The following is a 15,555-nucleotide window of genomic DNA, read 5'->3' as shown; positions in this document are numbered from 1 at the left end:
TTGGCTCCCATTATGGTGCTATCTTTTTAATTTAGTTTTTGATCAGGAGGTTTTCTCAGAGATGACCTCTCTGTTCTTCCTTATGTGAAAGGTACGCATCTGCAGGTTGCACTGGTTTGCTATGCTTACTCCTTAGCAGTGAAACAGTTTGCTCACTGGGCAAATTGTCATTATGAGTGTTTCATGATACAGCAACCAAACCCCATCAAAACCTGTCAGTGTTCTGTTGTCATATCAATTTAACAATGTTCGGTATTCTGAAGCAGCAGACATGTTTGCCGAGTTAAATACTAAAAAAAAAAATATTTGTTTATTGTTGTTAAATGCCTTGTTTCAAGCACTGCTGGAAAACTCCGTATTTCACATACCAAAAGAAAGGATAAGAAATCCAGTTTTAGTCTCTATTAATGTAGTTCAACAATGCTGTTGAGTCCTGTTTTTGACATTCACTCTTACTGAACGTACTGTACTGTGTGTCTTCTCACCAAATTCTCTAAAGTGTTCAATTCTCTTATCCTTTCTGTATGTTTTTGCTATTTGACCCTTTCTTAATCTTCAATTGCCTACAAGAAAATACTTTACATGATAGCAGCTACAGCCTCTTACTCTGGTAAATTTTGTTTTTTAAATGATCTCACTCCTAGATTTGGTTGATTGCCTGTAGTCTTTCTTTTTCTCACTTAGTTAATGGCTTTGTAATACTGGACTCATTCATGCTATGTATGAAACCTGTGCATTTAGAGACAAGTTATCCCTTGATGTTTGAAGCTGAGATATCTTGACACAGCACCTTAAGTAGTAAAAAAGTTACAAAGTACTATATGGCAGAAATTCTGTACACAATAGCAAACAAAAGGCCAATAAAGCCAGACACCTCCAGATCCGAAGTCTGACTGTCATCCAAGGTATTTGGATCTAATCTCCGTCAGCAGTATAATTCCTTTTTAGTGTAGCTAAGTTGGATCTTTTCAGTGGTACTAACCGTCATTAAAGGATAACATGGAGGGAAATGGATCTGTTTTTAAAGTAAAATTTTGCAGTTAGTCTTAGGTCACATTCAAGTGCCAGATTAGTGAAGAACTTTCCTCCTCCATTTCTCTCTTTCCTTTGTGGAGTTATTCTCACTATCAACATTCCACTTTGTCAAATGAAACGCATACTATTAGGCATAATCTAGTATGTTCCAAATGCAGAATTTTTTGCTCTTTAGGAGTGTGTGCATGAGTCTGGGATAAGTCTAACTGACCTGGATGCCAGTGGTATTCAGTTTTATATTACATGAGTTGATAAAGAGGTGACTTGCTATGGCCTGATCTTCCCTAGAAAATTGGCAACTTAATTTTGTTGCTCGAAGAAGTGAAAAATCCACATCCATGAGTGGTGTAGTTAAACTGACCTAATCCCCAGTATAGGCAGCGCTAAATCGATGGAAGAATTTTTCTGTCAACCTAGCTACTGCCTCTCGGGGCAGTGGATAACCTAGGCCAACAGGAGATGCCCTCCTGTCAGCGTAGGTAGCGTTTACGCTAAGTGCCACAGTGGCGCAACTGCAGTGGTGCAGCCATGCCGCTGTAGCATTTCAAGTGTAGACAAGCTCTACATCTCCTGTGATTTCGTTCTTTCTTTTTCTTTTCCCTTTCCCATCCTTCTCTTCACTTTCCGTTCTCTGGTTTTCAACCTTGATGTACATCTTCCTGTCACTTTCAGTGCTTCTTCTTCCCTCCTTCCTTCTTCTTTACCCTCATGTTGTTTTCTCTCTCTCTCCTTCCCCATATTCTGTTTCTATTCCTCTCATTCCAAGATCAAAAAGCTTTGCCTTGTCCCTCACCCAACCCATTCAGTCTAATCTCTCTCTCTGACACTGATCACATTTTCCATTCAGTTCTAGCTCTCCGTTCACTGCCTCCCCTACTCCCCAGCATTCTCCCTCCATTTATTTTGCCCCCAATACATATTGATTCCCACCCACTTATCCCAAATATGTTCACCTTTTCATACCCTAACTTCACATATACACTCCTCCTCAGTCCACCACCATTCTTCACCAGCAGCAGGCCAGGCAGGGGAAGTTGCTTTGGGCATGTTTCTATGCCTGCTCTCTTTCCAAGGGTTGGGCGGAGACAGAGATATTCCTCTGTCCACCTCATTCCTGCTTACCTGAGGGACCTCCAGGAAGTTTCTAGCTGCCAAAGAGAGTTGAGGTTGCTCAGCACCTTGCACAGAGGCACTTGTTACTCACAAGATTAGGCCCCAAAATTGCAGGTGTTTGTGGCTTTGCGCATTGAAAAGGACAGTAGTAAGAACAGAATAGTGATCCAAAATGAAGAGCGGGGCTGAGAAACCTCAGCTAATCTGGACAGGTGTTCTCTGCTGTTGGCCCTCTTTGCTCAAAAACAGTCTGGGCAGTGAGGATCCATTTTGAGACGATTATTCTGAGACCTGGGGATTCCCCCACTGCCCATGTCCGCAGTTGCATAAATCAAACACTGCCCAAATGTGTGTTTTGAAAAGCATTTTGAGAACAAGTAGAATTCATTTTGAAGCACAATATCTGGTCTGTTGCATTGTAACAGACAGATCAGAGGCTGTTGAATTAGTTCACTGCAACGCACATTGAAGCATGTTTGAAAGGGTCAAATACTACAATGGTTATTCATGTTCAGGTTGCTTTTCGAAGCTCCATTTCTTTGCAGCATGTGGAAGCATGGCAGGGCAGCATGGAATATTGCTTGGCCAATTGAGAGAATGAACATGGAAAACCATTCTTGTTCAACCTACATGTATTTCTTTTCAGTAGACTACAGTATTTATTTTTCTCTTTTTATTCTCTTTCTCTCTCCTTTTATCTGTAATTGTGGTGATTTTTTTGGCATTACTCCACTCTTCCTTTATTCCATGTTTTGATTTTGTTGTGGCTTCTTCCATGTTTTTCATTTCACTTCTTGGTCACCTTGTTTTCCCATCTCTTTTGATACATTTGTTGCATGTCTGCCTTCCTTTCTGTTTTATTTTTCCTTCTCCCAAACTTCTTCCTTTTCACAGCATTGGAACACGGGAGGTAGTCACCCAGAAGAACTTGAGTGGCTTGGTGCCCATCCGAGATTTCGGGCTAGACCCCAGCCTCCTCTACTCTTTTCCTTTACTAGCTCTGAGCCCCAATTTACTGATTGTGTGGCTGTTTCTGAGCGTAGCATACCTGGTGGCCCGATTACGTTGCAAATGAAGACAAGCTTAAAAAAAACAAAAATAGATAAAAGTGCTTAAATATGTATTGCCACCTGATACCTGCTGGACAAAGGAATGTGTCATAGCAATGTCTGCCAAGAATTATTATTATGCCTTACAATTTTACGTTTATATTGTACTAAACTGTAAATATACATCAAATTATTTTATCAAGAGGAATTGTATTGAAAGTTTAAACCACTGTTATGCTTTCAGTGCTTGTAACATAGTCTGAAGTTGGCTGTTACCTCGTTACTTTAGCTGGCCTGAAGATCAGTTTCTCTTACCAAATATTTCTCTTACATTCAGATCTAAGAGTCTCTCTCATATATACAGTTTTGTGTTACTTGTTTCATGTATTCCAGAGAAAGGAACTCTGTCTGAAAGAATTTGTATCTTTTTGTATAATCTTTAAGTGTATGCTAACCTTGCCTTTCATTTTTATGAGATATGAAGAGAAAAATTTAAAATAAATAGGTGGGGTTTATAACAGATGTAACTAGATAAACAAATCTGACACTTTCTACTTCCATTTCAAAGCATAATCGCTAAATTACAATAGTAAACAGTTTGCAGAACCCATAGTCTTGTTCCTTTCTCGTTTAAATCTATTTCAATAGCATATACTGTACCCGCTCAAAAAAAACCCCTTGAATTGCAGTGTACTGCATGCAATGTTATTCCATTATGTTTACAGGTATACATTTTTGTAGCCTATTTAAGTGAATGACTCTCAGAAAAGGAGAGTATGTAGTAAAAATAGACTGATAGTGATTCATTGTCCATTTATTCCTCCTTGGGAAAAGATGCTCCATTTTTAAATAATAAAAAAGAGAATTCTGAATCAGGATAATAACTTATAAATTAATTATGTTGACATTTAATATACCAGACAAGAAAAGAGGTATATTAGTTAGCTCCCTTAGCATGGTGACACTGAACTACAAAGCCAAAGCATTTGGGTTTTGTGCAGTGACAATAGACAAAATATTATTATTTCTATTCTTAAATATTTGCTATGTGCACAGATATTATGGTTATGGGAGCCACATAAGGACCTAGGTAGGTAAATAGATGACAGTGAGTTAATATGTAATTTCTATCATTATTATAATTAGCTCAAATAGGCAAATAGCAGCATTCAGAAAGCCTAGATAGCTGTAACTGTTATATTCATTTTGTTGTTTTTTAGAAGCATTTCTGACCAGTAATAATGCAAGATGAAAAAGCAGCTATGTAATTTTGAGGTTAGAATAGACTCTTAAATTCAGGAAATGTTTAATTTCCTGTTATAAATAAATCAGAAAGTACATGGCTATGTTTTCTTTGTCTTCACCAAATCAGATTGTACAATACAATGTCTCCTGATTTCCATCCCCTCCCTCTACCTTTTTTTTTTTTTTAAAAGGTGAATCTATTTAAATTTATATTTCATTTTTATAAAAAAAAACAAAACAAAACTGGAGTGAGTTTGGGAAAGCGTATTGCTGATGAAATTGAAACCATGGCATGCCAGCAATGGAAAATACAAAGCTGATTGGTGGCAGGTATAAATTACTCTGCTACTGCATCTCAGTCCTGATCTTCACACACTTCTGATTCCAGCCTTATTTGTCCCCTGAACAGCCTGCCTTGTGTGCCAAATTCTGTGTTTTTATTATGTGAATAAGTATCCAGTACGGACAAAGACCTTGATCCAGCAAAATGCTAAGCACACTAGCCCAATCTAACAAGTATGTGCTTAACTTTGAACATGAGTAGCCCCATAGAAGTCAGTGGGAATATTCATGTGCTTAAAATTAAGCATGTTTAAATGCTTTGCTAGACTGGGACCAACATGCTCATCATCTTGCAAGATTGAACTCTAATTTAAGAAGCTGATTAGTCTCACTTTGGGTGAAACCCTAGGCCTGCTTAATTCAATTTCATTTCTTTGTGCCTAGATTTCATCCTTTGTGACCTAGCCTATATTTAAACTCAGGTCTCCAGAGCTGAAAAGCTTAGTGCATGCTGCCAACATGCCTCAACCAGAAGAAATTAATTCTTCACAAAAACTATCACATAATTAAGTTAAGATTCTGGTTCTTCACTACAGTTTCAGTCTTGCACAGTGCCAAGTGCCTGAACTCCCAATATACTCAGCAGATGCTCAGTTGAGGAAGCTCAGCAGTTCATAGGACTACTTGACACCTTGCTCGATCCGAACCTTTGCGAAGGATCTCTAATGAGGAGATGGCTGTTATGTCATATCAATGACAGTGTAATAAACATAAGTGCCATTAGTTGAGATGTATTAAGCAGCACAAGATCTCCATTCTTTGCATTTTAGAACACCTTTTAGTAACTTTGGGTGGTGGCATGAAGGAGCAATACTGTACCTTTATAATTAAGCTGGTTACCTTTGGGCAGGAGGTTTCACATTCATTTAATTAAATGTTGACAGGTACTAGGGTTAAGGTGCGATATATTTTAATTAATTTAAGGCAAACATAACCCCTACATTTAAGGTAAAAATAACAATTATTGTTATGTCTTTGTGGTCACATATCAAAATATATTTTAGATCATATTTAAGATAATATTAAAAGTAGGACTAAAGCTAATAAAATTAAGGAAGTTGGTGTAGTATCTGTTACCAACTCATTCAGTTGTGTCTAGGAATCTCAGTAGTGAAATAAGGATTTATGTTCACTATTAGGTCACGTAAGAAAAAGTGACTCGTGAATTAATATTTCTGGTCACCATTGTTTCCAGTCAAACAGTAAGCCATGTCCTCAGCTGGTATAAACTGACATAGTTCCATTGATGTTGATGGTATATAGCAGCTAAAAAATCTGGCACAGAAGATATGTGATGGCACATTATATCTTGTCTTCACATTCACAGGAGGGGAAAAAAGCCCTTGCAGCACCATCACTATGACTCACTTCAGGCGTGCAATAACTAGTCATGATGGGATGAATTCTGAACAATGCTAAACTTACCATTGCATACCCTAACTTTCTGGTTTGTGTCCCATGCTACTGTCCCTTTGTGACATTACCCAGGGTACAATCTGGACTGTTGAACAGCTTAATTCTCTAGCCTGGGGTGTCTTTTATCCTTCTTTGCTGTCAGAACATCCACTCCTGGTCTGCTCACCCAGCTTTCAGTATTCAAAATCACTCCCAGATAAATTACATGAGCACTCTGACCAGTCATTCATGAATTACATATAGGGCAACACCCACAAATTCTTAATCCCAGCCTTGTTCCTCCAGAAATGTGCATCTTGTACTGCTCAGTAGCCTTCTGTACAAGCTCATAGGAAGTCTCTCATTTCATCAAAGGAAAATGATAATGTACCAGCCTTGTTATCCCAAATGGAGTTTCGCACACACTGTAATCCAAACACACTGGTTAAGATAAAACAATAAGATAAGTTTATTAACTACAGAAAGATAGTTTTTAAGCGATTACACGTGATGATGCATAAAAGTCAGGATTGGTTACAAAATAAAATAAGAGTAAAATGCAAGTTAATGCCTAACTTAACAAGCTAAGTGAACTTAAAAGCAAAAGGTTTTGTCTCACCATATGCTGCAGTAAATTTCACAGGCTGGGTCTCCTTTCAGCCTGAGACGCTGCCCCCTTAGTTCAGTTCATTTAAAATAGTCAAGAAATAATAAAATTACAACAAATTTAATTAATCAAAATTAAACAAGCCCAGCAATGAGCATAAGCCAATGTTGGAAGAAGATTTTTAAAGGTAAACAAAACCCAAAGCAATCTTTTAAATGAAGTCACTATGGTTTATCTGGGGTATGTTACATGCTGCTTTACATCTGTCTTTAAAACAGGAAAAATATAGCATTTCAGCCATAAGATGGTGGTATGTACATTTTGCCATCAAGCTAGTGCATTAAATCATAATCATTATCCATTTTTACCTTCTGTAGTAGAGAGAGAAGAAAACATTCTCATGAGAATCTAAGTTCACTTGTAACCTACATTTTTTAAAAAGTGCTTCCTCTTTGTAAGTCTGTTTTTGGAAAACAAGGATTTTACATACAATGAAAGGGACTTTGCAGTAGATTTCAGAACCATTATCTAGAAGTCTTATAGCTGGGGTAGCTTTCATTATAGCACAGAGCCTCCATGGTATGGAGCAACTGCATAGCAACATTAGGTTTGCAATCTAAACTCTGAACAGTTTTGTGTGATGACAGTACATGGAGCCAATCTTTTTTTGCATCCATACATGCTGTTTTAGGATTTAGATTCTGCTAGTACAGTTTGTTAATTTTCAAATTAATTTATGCATGCAAAGTTATCTGAAAAGTCATTATTTTTGTATTTACTCTTTAAGTAAGCTTTGATAATACTGGCATACAGGGGACAATAAAATTATTTTAAAAATTCTGTTCAGAGATCAGCAGTTTTTCTTTTTCAACTTAATTTACTAACAAATTAGCAGAACTGTATTTCAGCAGTTTTTTTTTATTCCATGTGCAATGAAATGGCATTTAAACTTCACAGTAAAAGTACCCTGAAATACATGAAACCATCTCAAATATAAAAGGTTTGTTCCATTAGATATACTGCTGCTTTTTAGAAATGCAAAACTAGCAATTAAACATAGCATGTGTCCATTCTATGTGCTTCTTAATAGCATTGTTTAATGATCCACCATTTTTAATATTTGCAATGGCAAATGATCCAAACATCCATTGAAACTAATCAACTTTTTTTAATGCTATGAAATAACCAGTTCATTTCATCTTAGTTTAAGTCTTTTATTTATTTATTTTCCTTTTTACTGCTGTCATTTTTTTGTGCTTGTTTTTTTCCCCAGTGAGGGTTGTCGAAGAGAAAATACAATGAAGAATGTTGGATGTCGCAAGTATGCATTTAATTCCCTGCAACTGAAGGCTTTCCCAAAGCATTACAGGCCTCCAGAAGGAACTTATGGAAAAGTTGAAACATAAGCATATTGTGTCCTGTAATTAGCTGTTCCATTAAAACATGGGGATACACTCTAGTTTAATATATGAATTTGTCATCAAGACCAGATAACCAATTTTTGTACATTTCACTAGGTGATATTGAGCATGTTACTTTATTGAATTGGAATCTGTGAAGATTATTCTGACACCTTAGTTTGAGATTAGCTTGATGACTCTCTGCCCATTTAAATAGCCTTCAGTGTATGTAAAATGCACAAATACTGGAGCACTGAATAATTACCTAAATGGAAATAGCTTGGTACCTCCAGGATGGTCAAGGACTTTATGAATGGCGTTTAGGCAGGTGTTTCACATAACATCTTTTTATACTGAGTTGACTTGAGATTAAGCTTTTCATAATACTTTTTAAAACTGAGAATAAAACCTCAATGTTGTAAATAGTAAATTAATTGGACCCTGGGCAGTCTGATGAGTGTAGAATGAATTGTTACAATCAAGCAACAACGGTTTAATTTTTAAAAAAGAATGTCAGCACAATAAAAGTCAGGAGCTTAAAATGTTTTACTGTGTATATATAATGCTATCTTTCATACATGGACTTAGTAATGTACAAGGCCAGATACTGACATGAAGTCCTATCCTGCTCCAACTTAATCCAAAGTTCCCATTGACTTCACCAGGATCAGGATTGGACCCATAATCACCTTATTTGATTTCAGAAACTTTTAAAATTTTTCGAACACTTATGTGATTGCATTTGATTAGTGGTGAGTGCTAACAAACAATATTGTAAAATTCAAATACAGTTTTATCCCCCCATTACTTATAGTAACTTATAGTATAACAGGCAAGTCAGTACATTTCATGGTATCGTGTATTAAGTAACACATTTTTCCATGGCTTTTTATATCACTTCAGGTCAGTCGTGTTAGTATCTGAAATTTTTTTGATGATATTTTCCATACCTGCTAACTCAATAATGCTCTGTAAATGCCCACCACTGCCCAATCATTCCATAACAAACAATTGTTTCTGTTTAGCATTGCATTTTGCCCAGCTGAGCTCTGTCAGAATAATGTGCAGAGATTATGATTATCATAACATATATTTCTGGTGAATCTAGCAATGTCAATACAAAGTAACTGTTAATGTGTTAAAATGTCATACTTATTCCATCTCATGACTAAGGTGACCAGATAAGAAATGTTCAACAGATCTCCTTGAAAATAGTCTCTGTAAAGGGTATGCATTCTAAAAAATGAATGTAAACATTAATTTCCAGATTTTATCAGGATTAATCTTCCCTAGCCACATTTAGCCCAATATACAATAGTCAAGTCCTCCTTCCCCCTTGGATTCTAAGGAAGTAGGCTTTAGAATGGGAAATACGGTCAGTTTATTCAGAATAGAATAGCAACAGCCAGGTATGTATGTGGCAGTTCCTTATTTCTTTCTCTGTCTTCCTGGTGTTTGTCTGTGTTCTCGCTGCTCTATCAATCATGTTCATTCTGCTCCCATATACATTTGGGGGTTTTAAGTACCGTGGTTTTCACGTTTTGCTTTTTGCAGTTCAACATTTAACAGTGTGTCACACATGCCAGTTAGACTGTTTTACTGAACTAGCTTTTTATTATTATTTCAGCCTTACTAAGATAACAAAATGGTGAATATTGTGTAAGATATGCATATTTCTAGAAGTCTGTAAAAAGTATTAATTCTGCCCCTGTTTTGAATAATTAATTTATGGCTATAGCAGAAACAATCCTTGGGAACTCCACTGGCTCTGTTCACCCCAAATGAAACAACCTGTGTTTTGTTTTTTGACAATGTGTAAAACAAATACATGTAAAAAAAAATTTCTGTAAGGGTCCTTTGGATTTATATTATTCCATTCATTTTGTTAAACCTGCAATCCCTATTCCGTTATTAAATGCCACATTTCTTTTTATGTAATCTGTACTCTGTAGAACTCAGAGTTTCTCACTGGTGACATTTAGTTGATCAGTTTATTTCATATATTTTTCAATCATGTAGTTAATCATGTATATATAAATTCTTACATTGTTACACAGGAACTCTGTGTTCAATTTTGGAGGGGGAATAATGCAAGAGAGTTATTACAAAAAGAACAGGAGTACTTGTGGCACCTTAGAGACTAACAAATTTATTAGAGCATAAGCTTTCGTGGACTACAGCCCACTTCTTCGGATGCATATAGAGTCGAATAAATATTGAGGAGATATATATACACACATACAGAGAGCTGGAATTGATATGCAAACTAGACACAATCAACTCAGGTTTGAATAAGGACTGGGAATGGCTGAGCCATTACAAACATTGAATCTATCTCCCCTTGTAAGTATTCTCACACTTCTTATCAAACTGTCTGTACTGGGCTATCTTGATTATCACTTCAAAAGTTTTTTTTTCTCTTACTTAATTGGCCTCTCAGAGTTGGTAAGACAACTCCCCACCTGTTCATGCTCTCTGTAGGTGTGTATATATATCTCCTCAATATTTATTCCACTCTATATGCATCCAAAGAAGTGGGCTGTAGTCCACGAAAGCTTATGCTCTAATAAATTTGTTAGTCTCTAAGGTGCCACAAGTACTCCTGTTCTTCTTTTTGCGGATACAGACTAACATGGCTGCTACTCTGAAACCAGAGTTATTACAATTACTAGAGCTGTTCACTAGTATTATGGAGTCCTTAATAATTAAATTCACTCTAAATTATAGTGACCTTTATTTATTTTGTATACACACCAAATCTAAATGAATTCCTAAACTCTTTATGTGCATGCTTTTTGCTCACCTTTTTAAAGCAGTGGAACACCAAACTTAAGTACTGCATTATTTTGTGGAGAATATTCCAATTTCTATATACTTCATGTAAAGCATCATTGTTCGGCTAATATTTTATATATACAACATTGCTATTACATGCACATAAATAGGCTTGCTTAAAGGGCATATTGAACAGTAAGATTTTGAGCAGTTCATCTAAAAAGAAAAACTGTGAAACTTTAACTAAACATATAGGAACCTTCACATGAGAGTTTAAGATTTTCTGTTGCACAGGAAAGACATTAAGGATTATTGTAAAATGAAGGTCTGTCTAATGTTCTTTTTGAATACATTTTTTAAATTATAAAACATACTAAGGTTAAAAAAATGTTGCCAGGTATGTTCTGTGTATGTTCTGTGAAAGCACCCACAGCACAGTTGCCTTTTGTTTCATTTATATATGTAAAGTTATTGTATAATACAATACTGTTTTGTCCCAACACCATTGTGTTTGCCAGGCTTTGTGCACTGAAATATTTTTATTTATTTGGTTTTGGGCAGTATTAATATATCATAAACATATGGTTAGTGTTTTATATATTCCTAGTTCATCCAATCCATGTATGCTGTAAATGTGCTCGTCTTTAGGATGAAAAACAATAAAAAACTGACAAGAATATTGAGATGGTGACTTGTTTTTAAATGCATCAGTTTAAGATAAATTAAATCAATACTTTCAAGGTCTTTGGCTCCAAACTTGACCTATCTGATAATATTTATCTAATGGGGAAGGCACTGGATCTTTTATGGATATGTTTTACACATTTATATGAATAAAATGGAGCTATTTATTTTTTAGATCTTGCTAAAACACTCTGTACACCATAGAAGAATAGCTGTCAGTGTAGTTAAACCAGACACAAATTTGGTCCAATATTCTGGGTAGACTCCACAGTGACATTTAGCAACAAGCTAAATGAGGTGGTTTATGCCACCGCATCTCCACAGTTTCTCTAATAACTTCCCAATCCATCCTCACTCTGCTTGCTGCTTCCCTTCTATTATATAATCTCTTCTCTTCTTGTTCCTGCTTCCACTGCAGCCAGCTCAGCTCTGGAACAACTTTGCCTATTTGATCCCTCCCTGTTTCCTCTGCTACTTCCCTGCCCTGAATAGACTGGCAGTCATTGTCTACATAGTACAAACATTCTGCTTGCAAGTCCCTTTCCTCACCATCCATATGAATTAGATCTTGAGGGGAACAGGGTCCCTTTTGAGTGTGTGAACTTCATTTTGGTTTCAGTTGCAATACATTTTGCATGAATTAAGCAAAAGCTTTTCATGTTCACTGCATTATTTTTTGCTTTGTCTCTGAGTGTTTGAAGAATGGAAAATGCAATTGTATTTGTTTTTGGAAAGATTATTTTTCTACACGCAATGGAAGGACAACAGTAGCAGAAAACAACCAAACAATGTTCAGCGTCATCCAAAATGGAGAAAGAAAACATAATTGCCAAGTGTAAAAAAATCCTGATTGTTGGAAGGCTAAAAAAATCATTAGTAGGCTTCTAACTAGATACAATAAAATAGTATTTTCTGTGTCCTTTTTAACATGATTTTTTTAATCTGTATAAAAAATACCATTTTGGATCTGATGTGGACCCACAGAAACAAGGATACCCTGGGCTTGACATCACTGCTGAGTTAAAACTCTAGTTATAACTTGAGTGTTGCATCTAACTTGAGACCCCGCCACAGACACGAACCTTAACTCAAGTGCAGTGGGGCTTTTAACTCAAGTTGGCTGGCCTGAGAGTGGATACATGCTACAGCCTGAGTCAGCACCACTCATCAGCTGCTGACACAATTGCTTTGCGCAGCGTGGAGTCAGCGTGTCCTTGCGCTCACTTGAGTTAACTCTGCAGTGAAGACAAGCCCACAGAGTTCACACTTCCACCCCAAGCTTCTTATCTTGCTGTGCTTAGGCAAATGGGCTCTGAGATGGCTTCAGATGTTGTGCAGCATAAATTGCAAAATGGTCCCTAAACATAAGAGGATTAGTTACAGATGAAGATGGAACTTTAACACTCAAGTCCTTTATTTTGTGGGATGAAGTTTAATCTTGACTATGTGCTGGAGTTTTGTTGTTGAGTTTTCTGCTTTTAAAAAATATATCCCATGTACAACTGAATAAGAGAACCTGTAAGACACAAGAGCTGCCATGTTCTGGTTGGATGTAATTCATCCATGTGCAGACCGACAGCACAAGACTGATGCCCCACTTAAGCCCTCAAGCTACGGCTTAAGTGGGAGCTAAGTGGTTCTTATGCCTTATGCAGGCCCTCAAATGGTAGAGAATTTCACCCATTGCACGTTATCTTTCTGCACATTAATGCAAATTCTTAGCACACAGTCCCATCAAAACAACAGCATAAATGTTATTTATGGAACTGGATTATGCAAACAGAGAAAAAATTAGGTATAACATATTGTACAGTATGCATTAAACTTGCTACAAAAGTGTATTAATGGTGCAATTGTTTTATTGATTGGAATTTGTGTAATGAAACTACACCACTGTTTGATGTAGTTATGCTCTTTCAAAGAATCCCCAGAGATAGTAGTTCAGATATAATACACAGTCCTTCAAGATCAAATACATAAGTATCTCATTCATTTTGGTAAAACTTTGACTTATTCCTTGTACCCAGGTGTTTTAATAGATGGGGGTGAGGGGAAAACCTGATCTCATCAAAGACTAACTTTTTTTTTTTTTTTTTTTAAGTAAGAAATTGTAGAGCCAAATGTTGCCTCTTTGCAGCCCCATGTATGCTTTTCCATGTGCAGATTATTCCTGCCAGGAACAGGCGTATTCTGAGCTGTGGCAAGTTTGTGGAACCACCATTGGATCAAGACTCTTTTCGGAACCACTACTCCTGAGCTGAGATTGGCATTGAACCAGAACTGATACCATTTCTTCCTCCTGATTCTCCTCTTGGCCACTGTTTTTTTGTGTGAACATATAGGTCAAAGAGAGAATTTGGCCTTCTTTATAAGGATGTGTATTGCACTTAAGAAAGGGTTTATACAGTACTGGAGGCCGCATAAATAGCTTAACAGGGAAACCCCTTTACCCGTTCAAAATATCTTTTAAAAGTGCCTTTGTGTTGATAAAAGAAAACTTTTAAATTGATGCAATATGGAATGGGCAAGATAAGAAACCACAAGAAATAGGTTTAATGTGAAATACACAGCTCTTGTTTTTAACAAAACTAAAAAAGAATGTGTAGATTTGTGTGTGTGTGACCTTTGCTTATGTTGCTGCGTGACTTCTTGGGTAAGTGTTCAAGTATGTGCATGGTGTTGTGGGGAATGCTGTCTGAATATGTTCTGTCTTTATTTGGAATTCTGCCATTTAGGGAAGAGATCTTTATTTCGCTATACTTGCTAATTCATTTTGTAATAACCATATTGTTTCTCCATTGATGAGATTTCATCCACTGATTACTTGGTGTAGGAAGGTGACTGAACTCATCACACCTATATTTTTGAAGAGCAGTGTGTACTTAGGAGCTTGTGTTAGCAGGAAATTATATTAGCAAGACATGGAATTTGTGTTGGCTAATAGCTCTCATTTGTGTGGTTAAATATTTGTGTAGATAAAATCCCTGTTTTCCCTTTATGCAGTTGAAAAGTTTGACATTTCCAAAACACAATAACTGGTATTTCATTGTATTTATTAACATCAACATTAGTATTCCATTTATAAATATCTGCCATTCTCTGTATTTTCTTGTATTAAGCCTTCAACAATATCAAGATGCTTATTATAAAGTTCTGGCTTCTGCAACCAATATGTATGAGCTAAGGTGTTTTTATTATTTTATTTATTTATTTGTGTTATGGTGGCACCCAAAGGCCCCAGAAAGAATTGATTCCCATTGTGTCAAATACTGTACAAACGATTAAGTGTTGACTTCTTTCTCTGTCGAATAACGTGCATCCTTGTCTTTGCAGTGATCATCAGGGTCATTTGAACCAAAATGAAGCCTTGTTTATTAGATTGGGAATTTGAAAGAGTCTCTCTCTCTCTCTCTCTCTCTCTCTGTAAAAATGATCTATTTAAGCAGCTCACAAGGTGCCAATAACTATAGGCACTGGATAATTTAGCATTTATATATCCCTTGACATGGTCAAAATACGTTACAAACATTTAATATTAATATTCACCCCATCTAACGAGGTAGGTATTGTACGTATAATTATCCCTATTTTACCAATGGAGAAACTGAGGTGCGGAGGTGAAGTGACTTGCTAAAGGCCACACACCAAGTCAGTGGCAGAGCCTGGATTAGAACTCAGGACTTCCTCATCTGTGCTCATTAATTCAGATGGCCTGAGTGGGAGGAAGAGAGATCATGGGAGGACTAGAGTTTTAGGAGAGGCTTCAGTGGGAACGGGGAGGATGGTATATTAGTGGAGGTGTGTGGTCCCATTAAAGCTGAGAACTGCCTTGTAAGAGGGATGGGCTGAGTGCGAAGGGAGTACACTGGGAGTTGAAGCATAATGGTAAGAAATCTGGAGTTGGAAAGCA

At 36.6% G+C, this 15,555-nt stretch overlaps 1 protein-coding gene across 15 annotated transcripts in view; it reads left to right on the top strand.

Annotated features, from left to right (window-relative positions):
* The window catches only part of INPP4A (inositol polyphosphate-4-phosphatase type I A), a 218,690-nt gene extending 203,875 nt beyond the window's left edge, over window positions 1–14,815 (top strand). For 8 of the 15 annotated variants that reach the window (XM_054009362.1, XM_054009329.1, XM_054009370.1 and 5 more), the window contains one exon: window positions 3,043–7,768. In XM_054009362.1, the coding sequence (XP_053865337.1) occupies window positions 3,043–3,223 (181 nt within the window). In that variant the 3' untranslated portion in view covers window positions 3,224–7,768. Of the gene's footprint in view, window positions 1–3,042; window positions 7,769–8,059; window positions 10,340–13,808 lie in introns of those variants that run through there. The other 7 variants (XM_054009379.1, XM_054009389.1, XM_054009432.1 and 4 more) reach the window with 3 other exon arrangements.
* The last annotated feature ends 740 nt before the right edge of the window (window positions 14,816–15,555 follow it).

Source organism: Malaclemys terrapin, chromosome 1 (assembly GCF_027887155.1).
Source record: "Malaclemys terrapin pileata isolate rMalTer1 chromosome 1, rMalTer1.hap1, whole genome shotgun sequence".
Taxonomy (NCBI): domain Eukaryota; kingdom Metazoa; phylum Chordata; order Testudines; family Emydidae; genus Malaclemys; species Malaclemys terrapin.
The sequence above is the reverse complement of the archived record's forward strand: the minus strand, read 5'-3'. Positions and strand labels throughout refer to the sequence as shown.